The sequence below is a fragment of the Hylobates moloch genome, unplaced genomic scaffold, assembly GCF_009828535.3.
Source record: "Hylobates moloch isolate HMO894 unplaced genomic scaffold, HMol_V3 SCAFFOLD_6, whole genome shotgun sequence".
NCBI classification, from domain to species: domain Eukaryota; kingdom Metazoa; phylum Chordata; class Mammalia; order Primates; family Hylobatidae; genus Hylobates; species Hylobates moloch.
In genome coordinates this window covers 40,277,421-40,299,428 of record NW_026652281.1, presented here as the reverse complement: position 1 = coordinate 40,299,428, position 22,008 = coordinate 40,277,421, and the positions used below count along the sequence as shown (strand labels likewise).

Genomic DNA, 22,008 nt, shown 5'->3' with positions numbered 1-22,008 from the left:
GCGATCTGGGCTCACTGCAACCTCTGCCTTCTGGTTTCAAGCGATTCTCCTGCCTCAGCCACTCGAGTAGCTGGGACTACAGGCACCCGCCACGACTCCCGGCTAATTTTTGTATTTTTAGTAGACACGGAGTTTCACTATGTTGGCCAGGCTGGTCTCGAACTCCTGACCTCATGATCCGCCCGCCTCAGCCTCCCAAAATGCTGGGATTACAGGCGTGAGCCACTGCGCCTGGACGAATACAATTCTTTTAAATAAAAAATTATCTATCCAGGAAGACAGTGCTAGAGATACTGGAGCTCTACCCTGTCAAAAGGGAGAAATCCTGTTAAGTGCCCTGGCGTCCAGCTGAGACACCAAAAAGACGGTACCTTGGGAGCAAGAACTATGCCCTAGAATAAGGCCTATTCTAGATCATCCAAGTTAGAGGGATTTGAGAAACACCCTGGGCTTTCCACATAATAAAGCATAAAACTGAACACAAACAAGGTAAGGATGATCATTCAGTAACTGTAATGCTTGCTTTAAAAGAAAAGATTTCTGGTTTTCAGTCTGGCATGTAAGGAGCTTGGAAGTTGCCACTCTGTTCTAAAAAATAAAAAGCTGAACACACTGAAAAATTAACAATTCTTTTTAGATCCATCAGAGAAATGAAGACACAGACCAAACCACTGCTACAAAACTGCAGAGACAGGCAGATGCAGAGAAGCACAACTCACCAGAAGAGAAGCTACTATCAGAAACCTCAGCGGGAACCAGGGCTAGAGTCTGTATTTGACAAAATACTGGAGGCACAGCGTGGATAAGTCTGATAATTAAAAATTCCAGGGGGACCTAGTTATAAGACAACACTCATGCTTTTGTGAGTTTTAGCTACAGGAGCTCTACCAGGTCTTCACGGAGAATACTGGAGAGAAATCACCTCATGCATACAACAATGAGAAGAGAAAAGCAACCATTTTGAAATATGCCAGAGCATTCTATTATCCTTAACAAGGCCTGTCCTCAGAAGGAACTATTTCACCAGAGCCTAACCTGTGGGAGTTTTGTCAGAGCCTAACCTTCCAAGGGGAAGGGAAATATTGAACTCCAGCCAGTTCTAGCCTTCCATGTAAGGAAAGGGGTATACCAAACTCCAGCCCGCTCTAGCCATCCTAGCCCACCTAAGGGAAAGGGGAAAAAAAGAAACACTGGTAAAAGTAGCCCAGTGGCACAGACTTGCCAAAATATTAAAACCTAATCCTAAAACTATAGATCATTTCTCCTCTCCCCACACCTAACCACTACATTACTAAAGGCCCATTTATGAAAGCTGCATTTCCCAGTATAGGTTGAGTATCCCTTACCCAAAATGTTTGGGACCAGAAGCGTTTTAATTTTTGGAATTTTTTCAGATTTTTGAATATTTGCATTACTTTTATCAGTTGAGCATGCTTAATCTGAAAATCCAAAATCCGAAATGTTCCAATGCGTATTTCGAGTATCATGTCAGCACTCAAGAAGTTTCTAACCTTGGAACATACTGGATCCTGGAGTTTTGAATTAGGGACATTCAACCTGTGCATCGTGTCCACCTTTCAATGAAAAATTAAAAGGCATACTAACAAGGAAAAGACAATTTCAGGAGGCTGAAAAAAGCATCAGAACCAGAGTCAGATACAGCAGGAATGCTGGAATTACCAGACCAGAAATTTTTTAAAACTATGATTAATATATTAAGAGCTTTAATGGGAAAAGTAGGCAACATGCAAGCACCAATTGGCACTATAAAAAGATACATTAGTAGACGGGACATGGTTAAGGAAAAAGCTTGAGTTTGAGAATATAATAGAAAGTTCCAAAACTGAAAATCAGGAGAAAAAAGACTGAATAAAAATGAACAGAATATCTAAGAACCACACGACAACTACAAAAGGTATAAGTGAAAAGTGAATACCAAGAAAAGAGAGACAGACAGGAACAGAGAAACATTTGAAGCACTGGTGACTAATAATTTACCTAAATTAAGATCAGATACCAAACTACAGACCCAAGAAGTTCAGAGAATACCATGAAGGAAAACTGCAAACAAACAAACAAAGAAAAAACTACACCTAGGCATATCATTTTCAAACTACAAGAAATCAAAGGTTAAAAAAAAAAAAAAGAAAAAAAGAAGTAAGAAATCTAGAAAGAAGCTACAGGATAAAAACACCTTACCTACAGAGGGGCAAAAATAAAAATTCTGTCTAACTTTTCCTTAGAAACCATGCAATCAAGAAGAAAGTAGAGTGAAATATTTAAAGTTTCAAGTGAAAAACACCCCAAAAACCTAGAATTCTATAGCCTGTGAAATTATCTTTCAAAAGTGAAGGAGAAATAAAGACTTTCTCAAACAAAAAATGAGGGAATTTGTTGCCACTAGACTTGCCTTGCAAGAAACGATAAAAGAAGTTTTTCAGAAACAAGGAAAATGACACAGGTCAAAAACTTGGATCAATACAAGGAAAGAATGAATCAGAGAAAGAATAATGAAGGTAAATAAAAACATTTATTTTCCTTATTCTTAACTAAGCTAGCAGATAACAATTTGCTCAAAATAATAATGATGTAGTTCATCATATACACACATATACGCTTATATATGTGAAATAAATAGTATCAATAATATAAGGGATGAAAAACTTTATTTATTCATTTATTTTTGAGACAGTCTCACTCTGCCCCTAGTCTGGAGTGCAGTGGTGTGATCTTGGCTCACTGCAACCTCTGCCTCCCGGGTTCAAGCAATTCTTGTGCCTCAGCCTCCTGAATAGCTGGAATTACAGCCGTGTACTACCACACCTGGCTAATTTTTGTATTTTAATTTTGTATTTTTAGTAGAGACGGGGTTTTGCCATGTTGGCCAGGCTGGTCTCGAACTCCTGACCTCAGGTAAGCCACCTGCCTCAGCCTCCCAAAGTGCTGGAATTTCAGACATGAGAGACCACACCCAGTCAGAACACTTTAAAATATTTTGTTATTATAAGATATTTTCACTGCCTGTGATGCAGTACAAAGTTATTTGAAAATGGAGTTGGTTATAAATGTATATTGTGAATTCCAGGATAACCACTTTAAACAGTAAAAGAAAAAAACCAACTACGATTGACTGCTAAGAAAGAGAGAAAACTGAATCATTAAAATGCTCAATTACAACCACAAAAGGCAGAAAAAGTATGGAAGACAAAAATAGTAGCAAAGAACTAGGGCAGCAAATAGTAAACATTAACAGATATGGTAGATATTAATCCAACTACAGAAATAATCTCTTTAAACATCAGTGGTCTAAAAACACTAACTAAAAGACAGATTGTCAAAATGGATCAAAAAGCAAGACCCAACTCTATGTTGTCTACAAGAAATCTACTTTTAATAGACAGAGATACATAAATTAAAAGTAAATGGATGAAGAAAGATATGCCATATTAATACTAATCAAAAGAAAGCAGAAGTAGCTATATTAATTTCAGACAGAGCAGGCTTTCAAAGCAAAGAATGTTATCAGCAATAAAGGGGGACATGACTTAATGATAAAGGAGTCAACACTCCAAAAAAACCTAGAAATCTTTAAGACATATGTACCTAAGAACAGAGCATCAGAATATGTGAAGTAAAAAATGACAGAACTAGAAGGAGAAATAGATGAATTCATTATCATAGATGAAGACTCTTACCACATGATCCAGCAATCATGCACCTTGGTTTGTACCCAAAAAAGTTGAAAAAATTATGCCCATGCAAAAACCTACACACAGAAGTTTATAGTAGTTTTATTTATAATTACCAGAACTTGGACATGCCCAAAATGTCCTTCAGTATTTGAATGGATAAACTGTGGTACATAACAGGCAATAGGATATTATTCATTGCTAAAAATAAATGAGCTATGAAAAGACATGGAAGAACCTTAACTGCATACTACTAAGTGAAGGAATCCAATCTAAAGGGGTTACATACTATAGGATTCCAACTGGAATCATAAACATTATGGAAGAGTTTTAAAAAAACAATAAAAACATCAGGGGTTGCCAGGAGTTAGAGGGGAGGAGTGAATAAATAGGCAGAACACAGAGGATATTTAGAGCAGTGAAAATACTCTATACTGTATCTATAATGGTAGATACGTGTCATTATGTATGTGTCCAAACTCATAGAATGTACAATACCAAGAGTGAACCCTAATATAAATTATGGACTTTGGAAATAAAGATATACCAATGAAGATTTATTGATTACAATAAATGTGTCACTCTGGTGAGGGATACTGATAATGGGAGGGGCTATGCATGTGAGAAATAGGAGTACGTAGGAAATATGCAAAATTTCTCAACTCTGAGATGAACCCAAAACTCCTCTTTTAAAGGCTTTTAAAAGTCAAAAGAGCATTCACAAAAATTAGGCAGCAAACAAAATCTCAAACTTTCAATGAATTCAAAAGTGATCTGAACAGTGAATAAAACTGTAAATTAAGAGTTGTAAATTGAGAGAAAAAGTACTTAAAAGCAATCCTTCAGAAATGCTTAAGAAGAATTACAATTAACTAAAATAAAACTGGGAACAGCTATAACAACTTCAGACAGAGCAGACTTCAGAAGAAGAAAAGTTATCAGGGATAAAGAGGGACATACATAATGACAAAAGGGACAATACTCCAGGAAGATATAATAATCCTTAACATGTATTCATCTCACAAAAGAGTGTCAGAATATGTGAAGCAAAAACTGTTAGAACTACAAGGAAAAATGGATAACTTCACTATTAGAGACCTTAATATCCTTCTATCTGAAATGGAAAGATTCAGCAGGCAGAAAATTAGTAAAGGCATAGTTCAACTCAATAAAACCATTAATTGACTGGATATAATGGACATCTAGAGACCACTTCATCCAGTAGTAGAATAGACATTCTTCTCTAACTCACATGGAATATTCACCAAGACAGACCACATTCCAGGCCATAAAACACACATTCACAAATTTAAAAGAATAAAAATTATACAATGTCTGCTCTCAGACTACAATAGAAATAAAATAAAAATCAATTACAGGAAAATGACAAAAACACCCCAAAAAACTTAAGAGATTTAAATAACACTTTTTTTTTTAAAGTATACTTTAAGTTCTAGGGTACATGTGTACAACGTGCAGGTTTGTTACACAGGTGTACACGAATGACACGTTTCTTAATAACACATGGGTAAAAGAAGAAACTTCAGAAGAAATTTTAAAATATTTTGAACTAAATGAAAATAAAAATGAAACACATCAAAATTCATGAGATACAGCAAAAGCAGTGTTTAAAGGGATAGTTATAGTTTTGGATGCTGTTGTAAATGAAATCGTTTGGATTCTATTTCTTTTGGGGTGTGTAGAAATACAACCGATTTTTTGGTATTTTGATTTTGTATCCTGCCACTCTGCTGAAATCACTTACTAGTCCAAATGGGTTTTTTATGGTTTCTCTAGGGTTTTCTATTCATAAAATGTCATCTTCGAATACAAATAGTTTTACTTCTTCCTTTCCAATTTGGAAGCATTTTATTTCTTTTTCTTGCCAAATTGCTCCTTAGAACTTTCAGCACAATGTAAAAAGGATTGCCAAAAGCAGGCATTCTTGTATTATTCTTAATCTTAAGGAAAAAGTTTTCCACCTTTTATCACTGAATATGTCAGCTGTGGGTTTGTCACATGTGGTTTTTATTACGATAAGGAAGCATCACTCTATTCCTAGTTTGATAGGTTTTTGTTTTGTTTTGTTTTGTTTTGTTTTTACAAGAAAGGCTGCTTATTTCACCAAATGCTTTTGCACACCAATTAAGATGATTTTTTTCCTTTCACTGTCTTCATGTGGTATATTACATTGACTGATATTTGTATGTTGAGCCACCCTTGTACTCTTTGGATAAATCATAGTAGGTTACGGTGTAGAATCCTTTTAATCTGGTGCTGAATTCAGTTTGCTAGCATTTTGAAGATTTTTACATACTCGTTAAAGATACTTGTCTGTAGCTGTTTTTTGTTTGTTTTGTAGTTTCATTTTTGTAGGGTCTTGGGCTGGCTAATGCTAGCCCCACAGAATAAGTTAGGAAGTGCTGCCTCCTCTTCAATTTTTTTGAAAGAGTTTGAGAAGGACTGGTGTTAATTCTTCTTTAAATATTTGAAAACATTCATCAGTAAAGCTATGGTCCTTAGTCTTTCTTCATTGGAAATTTTTTTAACTGATTCAATCTCCTTATTTATTATAAATATATTCCGATTTTCTACGTTTTTCTTTTTTTGTTAAGAGATGGGGTCTTGCTATATTGCCCTAGCTGGAGTGCAGTGAATATAGCCTCAACCTCCTGGGCTCAAGCAATCCTCCTGCCTCAGGCTCCTGAGTAGCTGGAACTCAGAATTTCTACTTCTTGGGTCAGTTTTTCTGGTTTCTGTATTTCTAGAAATTTTTCCATTTCTTCTAGGCTATCCAATTTGTTGGTATGCAGTTATTCATGGTTTTCTCAGACAATCTTTTTTATTTATATAAAGTCAGTAGTAATGTCTACTGTTTCATTTATGATTTAATAATTTGAGTCTTTTTTTCTTAGTCAATCTAGTTAAAGGTTTGTCAGGGTTTTTTAAAATCTTTTCAAAGAACCTAGTTTGGTTTTCAATAATTTTTTTCCATAGCTTTCCTGTCCTCTATCATGTTTATCTCTGCTCTGATCATTATCTCCTTCCCTCCACGAACTTTGGGTTTAGTCTGCTCTTCTTTCTCAAGGTGTACGCTTTGATTACTGCTTTCAGATCTTCTTTTTTAATGTAAGCTTTTACAGCTATAAACTGCCCTCTGAGCACTGCTTTTGCTACATCCCTTGAGTTTTGGAATGCTGTGTTTTCATTTTTACTCATCTCAAGATATTTTCTAATTTCCCTTGTAATTCCTTCTACAATCCATTGGTTGTACAAGACTCTGTTATTTAATTTCTACGTATCTTTGTATTTTCCAATTTTCCTTCTATTATTGATTTCCAGATTCATTCCATTATGGTTAGGGAAGACACACTGTATGATTTCAATCTTTTTTAAATGTATAAAACTTGTTTTGTGATCAAACATATGGTCCATTTATGAGACTGTTTCATGTGCACTTGAGAAGAATGTGTATTCTTTTGTTGTTGAGTGCACTGTACATATCTGCTAGGTGCAATGGGTTCATGGTACTGTTCATCCTCTACTTCTTTGTTAATCTTCTTCCTGGTTGTGCTATTCATTATTGAAAGTGAATTACTTAAGTCTCAAATGATTAATGTACAACTGTCTATTCCTCTCTCCAAGTCTTTCAATTTTTGCTATATATATTTTAGGGATTCTGTTGTTAGGTACATATATGGTTATAATTGCTATATCTTCCTGAAAGATTAATATTTTATATTTACCAATATACAATAATTCTGTCTCTTGGATCCCTTTTGGACTTAAAATCTGGGTTTTTTGGATAATAAAACAGCTATTCTAGCTCTCTTCTGGTGTCGAATATCTTTTTCCATCCTTTCAACCTCTATGTAGTTACTTTTATCAGTTTTCTTTATTCTTCATATGGCTTTCAATTGCCGTCTAGCATCTTATTTCAGCCTGGAGGACTTCTGTTAGCATTTCTTGTAGGGCAGATCTATTAGTAACAAACTCCTTTAGCTTTTGCTTATCTGGAAATATCTTAATGTCCCCTTGAGTGCCCCCCTATTCTTTAACAGTTTTGACAAATATAGAATTCTTGCTTGACTTTTCTTCTTTCAACACTTTAAATATTGTTAGCCCACAGCTTTCTGGTTTCCATAGTTTCTGATGATAAAACAGTTGTAAATCTTATTGAGGAGTGCTTGTATGTGATGAGTCACTTATCTTTTGCTGCTTTCAAGGTTCTGTCTTTGACTTCTGACAATTATACTATAATGTGTCTCAGTGTGTATCTCTTTGACATTATCCTCCCTGAATTTGTTGAGTTTCTTGGAGCTATAGATGCGTATCTTCCACCACATTTCGGAAGTTTGGGCCATTATTTCTGCAAATATTCTTCCTGCCCCTTTTATTTCTCCTTTCCTTCTGGAATTACCAAAATGTGAATGTTTTTCTGCTTGATGGATGTCCCACCCATCTCTTAGGCTCTACTTACTTTTCTTCACTCTTTTTTCTTTCTCTTTCTTAGACTCGATAAATTCAATTGTCCTATCTTCTTTCTTCCACCTGCTCACTTCCGCTCTTGAATCCCTCTGATAAATTTTTTATTTCAGTTATTGTACTTCTCAGCTCCAGAATTTCTATTTGGTTCTTTCCATAATTTCTAGCTCTTCATTGATATTCTCAATTTGTTCATACATTATTTTCCTGATTTCCTTCATTTCTTTGGCCATGGTTTCCTTTATGTCTTTCAGCATATTTCAGATAATGGATTTAAAATCTTTAGTAAAATCTTTAGTAAATCCAATGTCCAGGCTTCCTCAAGAATGGGTTCTATTTATTATTTTTTGTTTTAATGGGCAATACTTTTTTCTTTGAATGCCTTGTAATTTGTTGTTGAAAACTAAATATTAAAATATTAGATTATAATGTGGTAACTTGGGAAATTAGATTCTCCCAGCTTCACTGTTTTTGATTAATCAAGGCTTAGCTTGTGTTCAACCAGTGTTTTGAAAGAGATTTCCTTGGATGCCAAAGCTTAAAAACAAAACTAAAACAAAAAACAAAAGCACTTATCCAAGTCTTTGCAGACTGGCTCTGTGCTGGGATATTTCTTTAAGACTTAGCCATACCATTCACAACTCTGCCTTGGCCTTTACTTCCTGCTTGTACTGGACCTAGCAAGCACACAGTGATAAAGTTTACGGTCTTCTTAGGTCTTTCCTGAACATGTGTCCTGCCCTGGGCATGCATGCGGCTTTCTAAATTCCCTTCTATACACTGAGGCTGACTGTCCTAATTTCAAAACAAAAACAAAAATAAAAACAAACTCTCTCCCAGGCTCTTTCTCCTAGGTCAATTGTATGTCTCACCATAATCTATTGCCCAAAGAAGCTTGCCCAAACGCAAGTTTTTTTCATTTGCCTTATAAAGTGTTCAATCAATGCCCACTACTTTTCCTCCCTGACTGGGTTCTAAATTAGGTAAAATAGATATATAAGCACCTGAATCAGCCCTTCAAATAGCTCTCAGGTAGGTTGATCAGACAAACGAATAATTTGCAAATAAGGTCTGCTCTGCTCCCTCTAGAACCAGGGATCTGGGTCCCACACTGGGAACTCAGACTGTTATCTTCAAGACTGTTGCCAAGCTGGGGAATGGGTGAGGCACAGGCAAGTAAAAAAGCCACAAAGCATTCTTTCCACCTTTCAGTTGCCTTTTTCTTGTCTCAGCATTCCTTTGGTTGCTATAAACCTTTGACGTTTCCAGAGTTCTGACAAAGTTGGATCTGATAGTTTAGGCTTGTTTTTCAATGTTTTTGTGGAGAGGTAGGGTTTTGGAGCTGCCTGCTCCAATATTTTGCTGATAGTACTCTAAGTAGTTATTTTTAAAGACCTAAAAATTGATAGCATAGCCAGATCAAAATTTACTAATGTAACATTTATTATTTTTGTACCATTTTATCTGAAAAAAGCCTACAGTGACTTATTTACAGAAATATCTACTGCGCTCCATGAGGTGGAGTGTTAAACTGCCAAAACTGCATATAATTGAGTCACATAACATAGTAACTTAATTTATTCAATTTCTTAGATATATTTTAATACTTTGCTATTATCATTTGTTTGCTGGCAAGTGCCAGGTGATAATAAAATATTAGGAAAATTGAAACAGCCCTTTATTCTTAAATAGATTTTTCCCCTAGATACATGATTGTAGTTTTAAAAGATATATACAATAGGAACACATTCCACTGGTAAAATTATTTTGAGTGACTATTATGAAAATAAAAATATAAATATTTCAGGGTGGTATTTCACAAAGAGGACGGTTTTCAGCCAAAACCAGCCTGATTTTTTTAGGTGCTTCACCATGTTTAAGATATATTGTTACGCAGAATCCGACAGTTAAAACATTAGAGTCTACACCTATTAGAGCTCCAAATTGAAATACTTTAAGCAACTGTTTTTGTAAACAAACTGACAGAATTCAAAAGGCACACATATTTGGTATCTGCTAAAGTCAATCAAAATTATGGCAGTTATAAAGAAAATATATTCTAAAGAAATTATCAATAAAATTTACATATATCATTCTAAAATATTTCTCAATTTTTACTGACAGAAGAGGGAAAAAAAAGAATCCTGCAACAACTTAATCTGTAGAATCAACAATTCAGTCAATTGCTAAATTAATGAGTTCAAGAAAAAATAACAGTCCCAGGCAAATCATCAATTATGGCTAGTTCCCTCTTAGGCTTTCATAACTCTATTGTACATTTTAACATAACACTGTCAGTTTACTAAAACCATAATATAAATCCATAGTCGAATTTATGAAGTATCATTAGGTCATAAAATTAATTTAGTGAGTGGGTCAAGGCCAACATTTAACAGTACAGAACAGAATAGATAATACCAATGTGCACTGCACATAAGGATATATATTGTTTCATAAAACTTCATTTCTATTTTATGTATATATGAAAGCCATTCTCTTTCTACTATACCCATAACACTATTCCATCAGAGGAAAGAGTCTATTATGAAATCAGACATACCCTGCTATAACAGTCTTAAGTATAGGAAAATATTCCCTACACTGCAATGGGATCCTATGTAATTACTGAAGAAGAAAACTACCTAAGGGGAAAAAAATTTGATTGTTTTGCTACTTTTATCAGAATATTACCTCACATATAACTAATTCATAACTCAGAAACCATAAATATCTGAAGGAAACATCTAAGTAACAGGCTCTAAAATACCTCACATTCTAGGGAAGATTTACATAATTACTCTCAAAGTTGTAAATATAAGATAAATTCGTAATACTTGATTGGCATATTAAATGTTGCTCCTTCTCTACTTCAACCATGACTACGATCTTATTCTTTTTCACAAAAATTACTAGGTATACCCTAAGAAGTCTGCTAAACTGCTACCTATTTGTGTTATATCAGAATTAAATATGAAATAGATTTAATCCAGTTCTTAATAAATACATACACCTTTGTAAAATGTTTCATTGTGAAAGATAAATTGCTGAGAAATTTCCATCAAATAAAATCATGCTATATACACAAAATATATATTTCTTCATAAAAGATTAATTTAACATGTTTAAGAACTTCATGAAATGCTTTCCAGTAAATAATCCTGTACAGAGCAGAAATGAATCAAGAAAAATATTAAAACAAATAAGACTTCTTGCACAATATGCCTTTGCAAACAAAACAGCCTCCCTTATAAGGTGGTAACATTCTTAATACATAGGTTGTACTGACACACCCAGTACTCCCTATTTAGGATAGTCTTCCCAAATTTCTTCTCATACCAAGCTTTCGATTAATTCATACATAAGGTTTAAATTTAAGGATATTCATCTGTTGAATAAATAATCTACTCTGAGCCAAGAAACCTTAAATGCCATTTCCAAAGGAAGTATAGTAAACAGAAGGTATGCATAATACTATTTTTAACCCAGTTATTGTACCAAATAGAGGTAATTAGCCCTTTGTTCTAACTTTTATAATCTTCAATTTGGACTTCCATTTATCCCTTAAACATTTAGATATTTAAGCATGTATGTCATCTAGTATAATAAAAGGGGAATTAAAACGTTAATTTTTAAAACCTCATGCTGACCCAAACTACGCAGTTGCCCAAAGCAAAATGTGGTAAAAAATTTAAGTAACAAGAGCATAAATTTATAAAATGGCCGGTCACAGAAGTTCAGGCTCTCACTATAAAACATAGCAGTTAATTTACTGATTATAACCATGGCACTCTAGTTAACTAATCTAAAGAAATATTCATTAATAGGTAAAAAAGATGATTCACTTGAGTCTCTGGGAATTATTTTTAACATAACCATTTAAAACGTTGTTGCTAGAAAACATTTTGAATTAATTCAAGTAAAATCACTTTATAAATGCTAAAATTTACCTGCTTGAGTCCTTCATCAGTGAGTTTGTCCTGGTTGCCTACATGCACTTTCTGAAGTAAAGGACAGTGAGAGGCAACCGCAATAATAGAGGTGTCAGAAAGTTGTTTACACCTGTAGGCTGTATACCTAAGAAGTCCAGGACATTTAAATGCTAAAACACATACGCCATTATCAGACATACTGCGACAATCAGAAATGTTGATTTCAATTATATTCTGACTCCTTGATGCAATTTTTTCCAATAATTCATCAGTGACCTGTAAGAGAAAATGCAATAAATTTAAACTTTTGCTAAAAATAAAAACGTATTTTCCGTTTTTAAATTAAATGTTCCACAATAAACAATATACTAATTAGATTATAGCATGAACAATACAATCAAAAGAGCAACCGTCATAACATTGAAGCATAACAAGAATTTGGTATAATAAAAATATTGTATTTGGTCTTTGTCCTGAATTTTTGCCACAGATTTCCCAAAATTCTTGGAATTTCCTAAGCAATAGAATTTCTTTAGTTATTCGTAACGAGCCCTTTAGACCATATTTGAGTTCATACTAATGAAGTGACTTAGAGTGCGGCACCTAGATGGCTTCAGAATGCGGGCTGGTTACCAGAAAAACTAAACCCTCGATTAGAGGGTGATAACTTTCAGCACTACTTACAGGAGAGGAAGGAAGCTGGAGATTGGGTTATAAAAACTCAAACGACAGAGATTCAGATGGTAAACACATCAAAGTGCTGAGAGGGTGGTATATCCCATATCTTGCCTTCTGCATCTCTTCCAGTGGGCTGGCCCTGAGCTATATCTTTTATAATAAACCCATAAATATAATAAGTATTTTCCAGAGTTCTGTGAATAGTTGTGGCTAATTGTCAAAACCGAGAAAGAAATTAAGGGAACTCTCAAGTTTATAATTGGTCAGTGAGAAGTTCAGGTGGCTTCTGGGACTTGCAACTGATATCTGAAGTGTGGGTAGTCTTGTGGGACTGAGCCCTTAAACTCAGTGATACCTCTGGGAGTTAGCTGAATTGAATTGTTGTACATCCAGTTAGTGTCAGAAAATTATCTGTTAGTGTGGAAAAACTCCATATATTTGATGTCAGAAGTGGTATCAGAAAACACCAACGAAGGATATGTGTTTGTTTCATTAAAAGCCTAAAAATCGATCCTTAGTGGGAAAATTCAAATTCAGCAAAAACTCACCACAAACAAAACTATACTGAGATTTTCAATGTTTCACTTTCCATTTGTAACCCATGAAATAGTATACATCAGTAATAATGTTATATGAATCTTCACTTTTGCACTTGATATCAGATGATACCACAGCATGTAAGTTTTTAATCTTTTACTGTTTCTATGAGAAACAGTACCTCACAGTACCTCACATATAATTCATAGGTTGGAAAATACACCATTTTGCCTATCAGAACACCAAAGACTATATAGAAATGTCCACATCAAAAAGTTTTTTTCAGACGACTCAATTCATCTGGTGAAAAACTCAGATGGCCATCTGAATTTTTGTTTTAAAACCAGCTTCTACATATTCTGTGCCCAATCACCACATTTCCAAAATACAAAACCAAGTTAATGTTATTCAAGTCCTTTCAGTAAAAATAATGGAGACAGAAAATGCAAATGAAATTTAGAATAGAAGGAAAGAACTACACTGTTAAGCAGCACTTAGAGTAACAGCCAAAGATAAAACTATCTTTGTTTACGCTTGTTGGAAACAGCATAAACACAGTTCTCGGAAAAGTTAAAACTCTGACATACCTCTCCTTTTATTTTTTACTTTTTCATCTCCACACCTTACTACCAGCAGCGGGCTGGGTGGGGAGGGGGTTGGGATGGGGGAGGAAGCTATTATTAGTCTGAGTTCATAATAAATAACTCAAACATTCAAGAGTAATGATGTAACAAACTGATAGATTACTTTACACATACCTGCTCTCCATTCTACTGCCCACAACTAACTCCCTCACCATTCTCCTTGGATATAAAGGTCATGAATCCAAGCAAGTAAATAACAAATTATCTTAATAGCTTTAACCTCTTGCCAATGAAGGAGAAAAACAGAAAGGGAACAACTTATACACAAATCCTCGTGAGCTTGCTTAACTTGATTAAAGTGTGTGTTATACACACACAAACACATACACTACCAGTGTGCTGGAGCTGACTTGTAGCAACTCACAAGAGTTTACAGTGTGCCCCTCTTTCCAAATCTGCATTCAATGTCATAATGTGTAGCTTGACACTGGTCATGGTGCAAGTATTTATGTAACAGAAATTGGCAAATATTACAAATCAGGGCTTTTTTTAAAGACAGTTGCTAAACATTTATCAGCACACCAGTAGTAATATACCATGGCAGAATTTAGACCAGGTTTAGTACTTCAATAAAATGCTATTCTTATTGATATTTTTACACATTTCTAACGCCAAATACCATCAAGTTTTAAAAATGAAATCTAACAAGTCAAAAAAAAACTGTTTGCAACAAACACTACAAGCTTTTTCCTAATTTATGCCCCTATATAAACACATTAGGCAGCTAAGCAACAGGAAGCGTAGAAAGTCCACCAAAAGAAAAGTTAAAGAAAAAAAAAAAGGTTATCTTAGCCCATTTTACTTCCATTTCTTCATCTGTAAAGGAGAAAAAATAACAGTATATACTCACAGAGTTGTTGGATGGATCAGATGAACTAATATGTATGAAGCCCTTAGAACAGTACACAGCACAGAGGCAGTGCTACAGAAATATTTGCCATCATTTTCTACTATTAAACTATTTGTAATATGATCTCCCACAGAAAGAAGTTTAATAACTTTTTGGAAAGGTAATGAAAAAAGACAAAAAGACCTAAAAAGCAATGCTAAATTACCAATCTACATGAAAAACTATCTTGTTTACTATAAGAATCTAGCTTTATCTCGAAATCACATACACAAAAAACTACAAAAGCACAAAATTGTAGATTATAGTCATTTGAACTACCTTAAAAAACAAGAAGACAGTAAAGATTTCTGAAGAGGAATAAAGATATTTTTTGAGTAGGTCATATGAGTGTTACTTAGAATTGGATTCCATACCTGCTGACGACTACTAAGATCCAGCTGCTTCCAAAACTGGAAGTCTAAACAAAGGTCACGCCAGTACTTGCAAACCAATGATGCGGAAAGGCAACGCTCATCCAGTGACAAATTGGAAAATATCTGTGAATAAAAAACGGTACCATATAATATGTGCTAAACATTTTCAAGGCACAGGAAAAGGTTTTTATTAATTAGAAAAAGTTAACTTTGTAAAAAGAAAACCTTCTTGAATAAAAGTGGCCATTATTGTAAGTCACTGTAAGACACCACCTTAAAGAGAAACTATGATACAGGAGCTAAAAAAGGACTGATGTTGTATTTTCTGTAAGAAGAGGAGGGGAAGAGACATGTGTGTCCATGTATACCTTTGTGTTTGCTTATATTAAAAAAAAAAAAGAATTGAAAGCATTAACCAAAAACTAATTTAAAAAAAACTGTTTACCTTTCTGGGAAGGGAAAAAAGACTAAGGAAGAAAGAGTGATAAACTTGAGATTATTCTGAAGTTTTACAGTTTCACCTTGGAGCCATGTGAACTTTTCATATGTGATTTAAGAAAAAAAGAAAAACAAAAGTAAATCATAAGAAAGGTACTTTACCTTTATGGTATCTTTTCCAAAATATTCATAACACCAATCTAATAATAAAGAAAATATATATACCAAATGTGGGACATTCTACAAAATATTGGATCAAAACTCCTCAAAAAATTCAAGGTCATGAAAAACAACAAAAAAAGAAAGAAATTATCACAATCCAGAGGAGACTAAGAAAGAATGAGAACTAATGTTATCCAGCTAGATCCTGGGACAGAAAAAGACATTAATGGAAAAATGAGTGAAACCACATAAAGACTGGAGTTTAACTAATAGTAATGTACCAATGCTGATTTCATAGTTTTGGCAAATGTACCACAGTGTCAGAAGAAAATAAAATTAGGGGAAGTACACAAGTATGAAAGAAAAATAAGTCTCAAGACCCCAAAATCACTAAGCCAAAGACAAAAGTCAAGGTGGGAACTGCATCAGGCAAGCCTGCCTCCCATTTTATTCCTAAATAAGACAGCTACAAGGATTAAAAAAAAAAAAAAAAAAAAAAAGCTACATACTTCCCTCACAATTTGACCACAAGGAAATTCTCTGTAGACCTCAAGATCTTGATCCTAAAGCAGTTCTGTTGAATTTCACCCTGACCATGTAAATTAATAGCTTCTCTTCACAAATATGGGACAAATGACAGACAGAACTCCATCACCCCTCTGCTCCACCACGTTAATAGCTTCTCTTCACAAATATGGGACAAATGACAGACAGAACTCCATCATCCCTCTGCTTACCTGAGACAAATGTGTATCTGATTGCTTCCTCTGCCATATTGTTTATGTAAAAATGCAGGTTCACTGAGTCAGACTAAGGCATAAGTGATTATTCCTCTATACCCCCCAGGTGTAAATTGAGTATTCAGTGAAACACTGATAAAAGACCCAAAAGAATCCAACCTTTTATCTTTTACCTACCTATAACCCGGTAGCCCTGATTTCGAGTCTGTCCCTCCTTTCTGGACCGAACCAATGTATATCTTATGTCTCATGTCCCCCTAAAAGGTACAAAACTAGGTTGTGCCCAACCACCTTGGGCACATGTTCTCAGGATCTCCTGAGGGCTGTGTCACAGGCCACTTATCATTCATATGTGGCTCAGAGTAAATCTCTTCAAATATTTTACAGAGTTTGACTGCTTTCGTCAACACTGGATAAGGAATATAGGGGAAATCTCTGTACTATCATTGCAATTTTTCTACAAATCTGAATGTATTCCATGTCAAAACACCATATGTTTTAAATATATACAATAAAAATAAAATTATTCCAAAATAAAATATATTCTAAAAAATAATTTTTAAAAGTTACATCATAAAAAGATGGTTAGGGTCAGGATGAGGGCCAATACAAATCTTGGAAAATTAAAAGCTTTATCAACAAATACCATGTGTGGGCCACACTGAGATCCAGAATTGAACCAATTGTAAGAAGATACTTTTGAGACAATCAAATAAAACTGAATATAAAAGATATTAATTTAAAGGAATTATTAAATAAGGTTAAACACTGAAACAAATGTGAGCTATACATTTAAGAAAGATTAATAAAAACAAGTAAGATAATTATTTACCCAGTTATTCCAGTTCAGGGTTGCAGGTGACCAGAGGTCAGGGCACAAGGTAGGAACCAGCAATGCACAGGACACCAGTGCACCACAGGACACACCTACACTCACTCATACTGGGACCATCTAGACACATGCACACCTTATACAAAACCTAACCTACGCAGCTTTGGGATGTGGGAGGAAACCAGAGTACCCAGAGAAAATATGTGCAGGCATGGGGAGAACATGCAAATTCTACACAGACAGTGGGCCCAGCTAGGAATTGTTTTGTTTTTTCTCTCATTAACATTATAACAAAATGACGTTGAACTAAAGGCTATTAGTCAAGGATTGTTGTAATACATGATTTCAATTATAATTATGACCTAAAATGACTTACCACTATATGGACAACAGTTGTAAACATATAAGCTAGAATTTCTATTATGTTTAAATCTTGGGCCTTGGGAAAACAACTGCCTGTTATCTTCACAACCAGTTTTTCCTCCAACAAGTCTAGTGAGAAGTATAGAATATCATAAAAGTGGCAGGGCATGGTGGCTTACGCCTGTAATCCCAACACTTTGGGAGGCCAAGGCAGGTGGATCATGAGGTCACGAGTACAAGACCAGCCTGGCCAATATGGTGAAACCCCGTCTCCACTAAAAATACAAAAATTAGACAGACATGGTGGCGCATGCCTGTAGTCCCAGCTAATCGGGAGGCTAAGACAGGAGAATCATTTCAACCTGGAAGGCAGAGGTTGCAGTGAGCCAAGACTGCACCACTGCACTCCAGCCCGTGCAATAGAGCAAGACTCCTTCTCGAAAAACAAAAAAAATCATGAAAGTCACTAGCGAATTTGTCTCCCATGCCAGCAAACACGTATTAATTAAGCCCACTGCAGCCTTTTACTTGCAGGCATTACAACTGAAATATCTGGACAATATACTAAAAGCAATTACCTCAAAACTCTAAAAAGTTAGTAACAAATAAATTGTGGAAGGGTGCCAAAATTTGAAGAATGGCCAATAACAAAGATGAGTTTCCTGGTTTTTTTTTTTTCTTTAATCCCCTAGTATGGAATTCAGGGTGGCCTCTGTACAGAAATGTACAGGAGGTAAAAATCAACAAAAATTCAGAGAAAAAGCTATCTTTCCTGACAAAGGACCAGGAAAATGGGCCTCTGCAAGACAGAGAATGTGAGAAGAATCTTCATTTTTGGTTTTCCTTTCTTCCCCTTTTCTCTTTTCTCCCTACTGGCTATGTCCCAAATGCTATGTCAGTAGTAGAGCTACAATATAGACCCCAAAAGTAAACCCATCATTCTGGCCAAAAGAATTGGGGAACAGAACTCTGTGGTCCAACAAGTAAACAAGGAATCCCCACTACTGTTTCTTAATTTTATCATAAAAGCAGCCCCAGTCATGCAAAACTACACAGCAGCACAGGCAGCTGTATCTCTGAGAGAAACTCCATCTTTCTAGCCAGATAACCAAATAAAGTTTTACTGGCACACAAAACATAAATGAATGTGTACAACTACGTGCCAATAAAACATGATTTACAAAAACTGGCAGTGGATTTGGCCTGTGAAGGGCTATAGTTTCCTGGCCCATTCACAAGAAAAGAGGAAATGAAAAGAAACTGCCCATGAGGAAACCCAGACATTGGACTTACTAGACAAAGACAATAAATCAACAATTTAAGACATGCTCACAGAGCTAAAGAAAACCGTGGACAAAGAACTAAAGGAAATTATGAGAACCAAATAGAAATGTCTCACCAAATAGAGAATATTAATAAAAAGTAGAAATTATGAAAATAAATCAAATAAGAATTCTAGAACTAAATTATACAATAATGACATTTTAAAATTCACTACAGAGATTCAACAGATTACAGCAAGCAGAAGTGTTATATAAATGAGCCAAAGATGACCTCTGTGTATTGGTTCCTAGGTTATTTCTTCACTGCAGGATGAGACTCACTAGCTCAAGAGCCCACTAGTACCAAATTCAAATTTTTACACATCCCATCATGCTGCTGAGTGACATCACCTAGACAGGTAAGCCTGCTCTCCAATTCTCCTGTCCCCCAGGGGTTGCCTTGGGGTTGCCTTGCCCTCCTCCCCTTCTGTATGGCGGTCTACCTCGCTGTAAGCCTCTGCACAGCTTCATGCTGTAAAAGAAGTTTCCTCTCACATAATCCTGTCCAACTGCCACCAAATGAAGCTTGTTGTGTGTTACCACCTCTTATAATCATATCTCTTTCTTGAGAAGCATCAAAATCCCTTGAACCTCTACAAGAATAAAGAATCGGCAAACCTAAAGATAGGTCAATTAAAATTACTGAGTCTGTAGACTCAAGGAAAATGAACATACCTGTGGAACCCCACCAAACATACTAATATACATATAATTGGAGTCACAGAAGGAAGAGAGAGTGAAAGAGGCCTAAATATTTGAAGAAATAATGGCTAAAACTGTCCAAATCTGATGAAAGGCATGAATCTAGCTCATAAACTCAATGAATTCCAAGCAGGATAAATGCAAAAGGATTCACATCAAGATGCATCATAATCAAATTGTTGAAAGACAAAAACCGAGAGAAACGTGAAAGCAGCAAGAAAAATGCAGCTCATGAAAAGGACACTCAAGATGATTAACAACTGATCTTTCACTGGAAACCATGGAGACCAGAAGGCAGTGGGATAACATATTCAAAATGCTGAAAGGAAACTGTCAACCAAGAATCCTCTATCTGGTAAAACAACACACTAAAAATAAAGGCAAAATTAAGATATTTCCAGATAAACAAAAACTGAGGAAGTTTGTCACTGGTAGACTTCCCCTAAAAGAAATACTATAAAGAGTCCATCAGGCTGAAATGTAAGGGGATCAGACAGTGGCTTAAAATCACATAAGAAATAAAGGATACCAGCAGTTGTTGGTATTTACATAGGTAAATATAAAAGTGCATATTACTGTGTCTTTGGTTTGTAATGCCTCCTCTTTGCTATATGATTTAAAAAACTACATAAAAGAGTAATTATGAATCTATATTGATTGGCACAAAATACTTAAAGCTGTAACTTGTGACAATAACAACAAATACAGGAGCAAAGTTCTTATATACCACTGAAACTAAACTGGTATTAATTCAAACTAAATTGTTATAATATATACTGTTAATTATAACCCCCAGGGCAAATACTAAGAAATACATAATTATTTACTATATTTTATTTATATATATAATTCTCATATATACGTATCATTCTCACATTATATAAATATAACATATCTAAATATATTAATATAAATATAATATATATCTAAATCTATTAATATATTTAGATATGTTATATTTATTTATATAATGTGAGAATTATATGTATATATGAGAAGGGGATCAAAATGGTATACTAGAAAATATCTGACACAAAGAACAACATCAGAGGAATTGACAAACAAAAAATATATAAGACATAAGAGAAAACAAATAAAGAACAGTAAGTGTATTTCCTTATCACTAATTACACTAAATGTAAATGGGCTAAACTTTCCAGTTAAGACACATAAGGCCAGGACCAGGCACAGTGGCTCACACCTGCAATCCCAGCACTTTTGGGAGGCTGTGTTGAGTGGATCACTTGAGCCCAGAAGTTCAAGACCAGCCTGGGCAACATGGCAAGACCCTGTCTCCACAAAAAAAATGACAAAATTAGCCAGGCATAATGGTATGCACCCATGGTCTCAGCTACATAGGAGGCTGAGGTTGGACAATAGCTTGAGCCCAGGAGGTTGAGGCAGCAGTGAGTTTTGATCGTGCCACTGCATTCCAGCCTGGACAACAGACTGAGACCCTGTCTCAAAAAGAAAGACACAATGAATGACAGGATGAAACTTAAAAACACAATCCAATTATATACTATTTACAAGAGACTCACTTTAGATCCAAAAATATACACAGATTGAGAGTAAAAGCATGGAACAATACATATGGCAAAAACTGACAGAATTGAAAGGAAAAAAATAAAAAGAGTTCTGCATTAATGCTTGGAGACTACAACACACAACTTTCAATAATGGATAGAACCACCAGACAAGAGATGAACAAGTAAACTGAACACTTGAACAAAACTTAAACTTGGCCTATCAGATATCTCTAGAACACTACACAAAATAAAATACACATTCTTCTGAAGTGCATAAAAACATTCCCAAAGACCAAAGTCTAAAATACTACACTACAAGTCAAGTCTCAACAAATTTTAAAATATTAAGCTCATACAAAGTATCTTTTCCAATGACAATGAAAGGAAATTAGACATGAGTAACAGAGGCCAGGAACGGCAGCTCAGGCCTATAATTCCATCATTTTGGGAGGCTGAGGGAGGCAGATCACTTGAGCCCAGGAGTTTAAGACCAGCCTGGGCAACATGGCAAAACTCCCATCTCTACCAAAAAATACAAAAATTAGCCGGGCATGGTGGCATGTGCACCTGTAATCCAAGGTACTAGAGAGGCTGAGGTGGGAGGATTGCCTGAGCCCAGAAGGCAGAGGTTGCAGTGAGCCATGATCACACCACTGCACCCCAGCCTGGGTGATACAGTGAGACTCTGTTTCAAA

General features: G+C 35.1%; 1 protein-coding gene across 5 annotated transcripts in view; it reads right to left on the bottom strand.

The window, feature by feature from the left end:
* The window catches only part of FBXL17 (F-box and leucine rich repeat protein 17), a 539,741-nt gene that overhangs the window by 510,385 nt on the left and 7,348 nt on the right, over positions 1-22,008 (bottom strand). For all 5 annotated transcript variants that reach the window (XM_032156700.2, XM_058440651.1, XM_058440652.1 and 2 more), the window contains exons 2-3: positions 15,226-15,348; positions 12,122-12,379 (exon numbers count right to left, since the gene is read on the bottom strand). In XM_032156700.2, the coding sequence (XP_032012591.1) occupies positions 12,122-12,379; positions 15,226-15,348 (381 nt within the window). The remainder of the gene's footprint in view (positions 1-12,121; positions 12,380-15,225; positions 15,349-22,008) is intronic.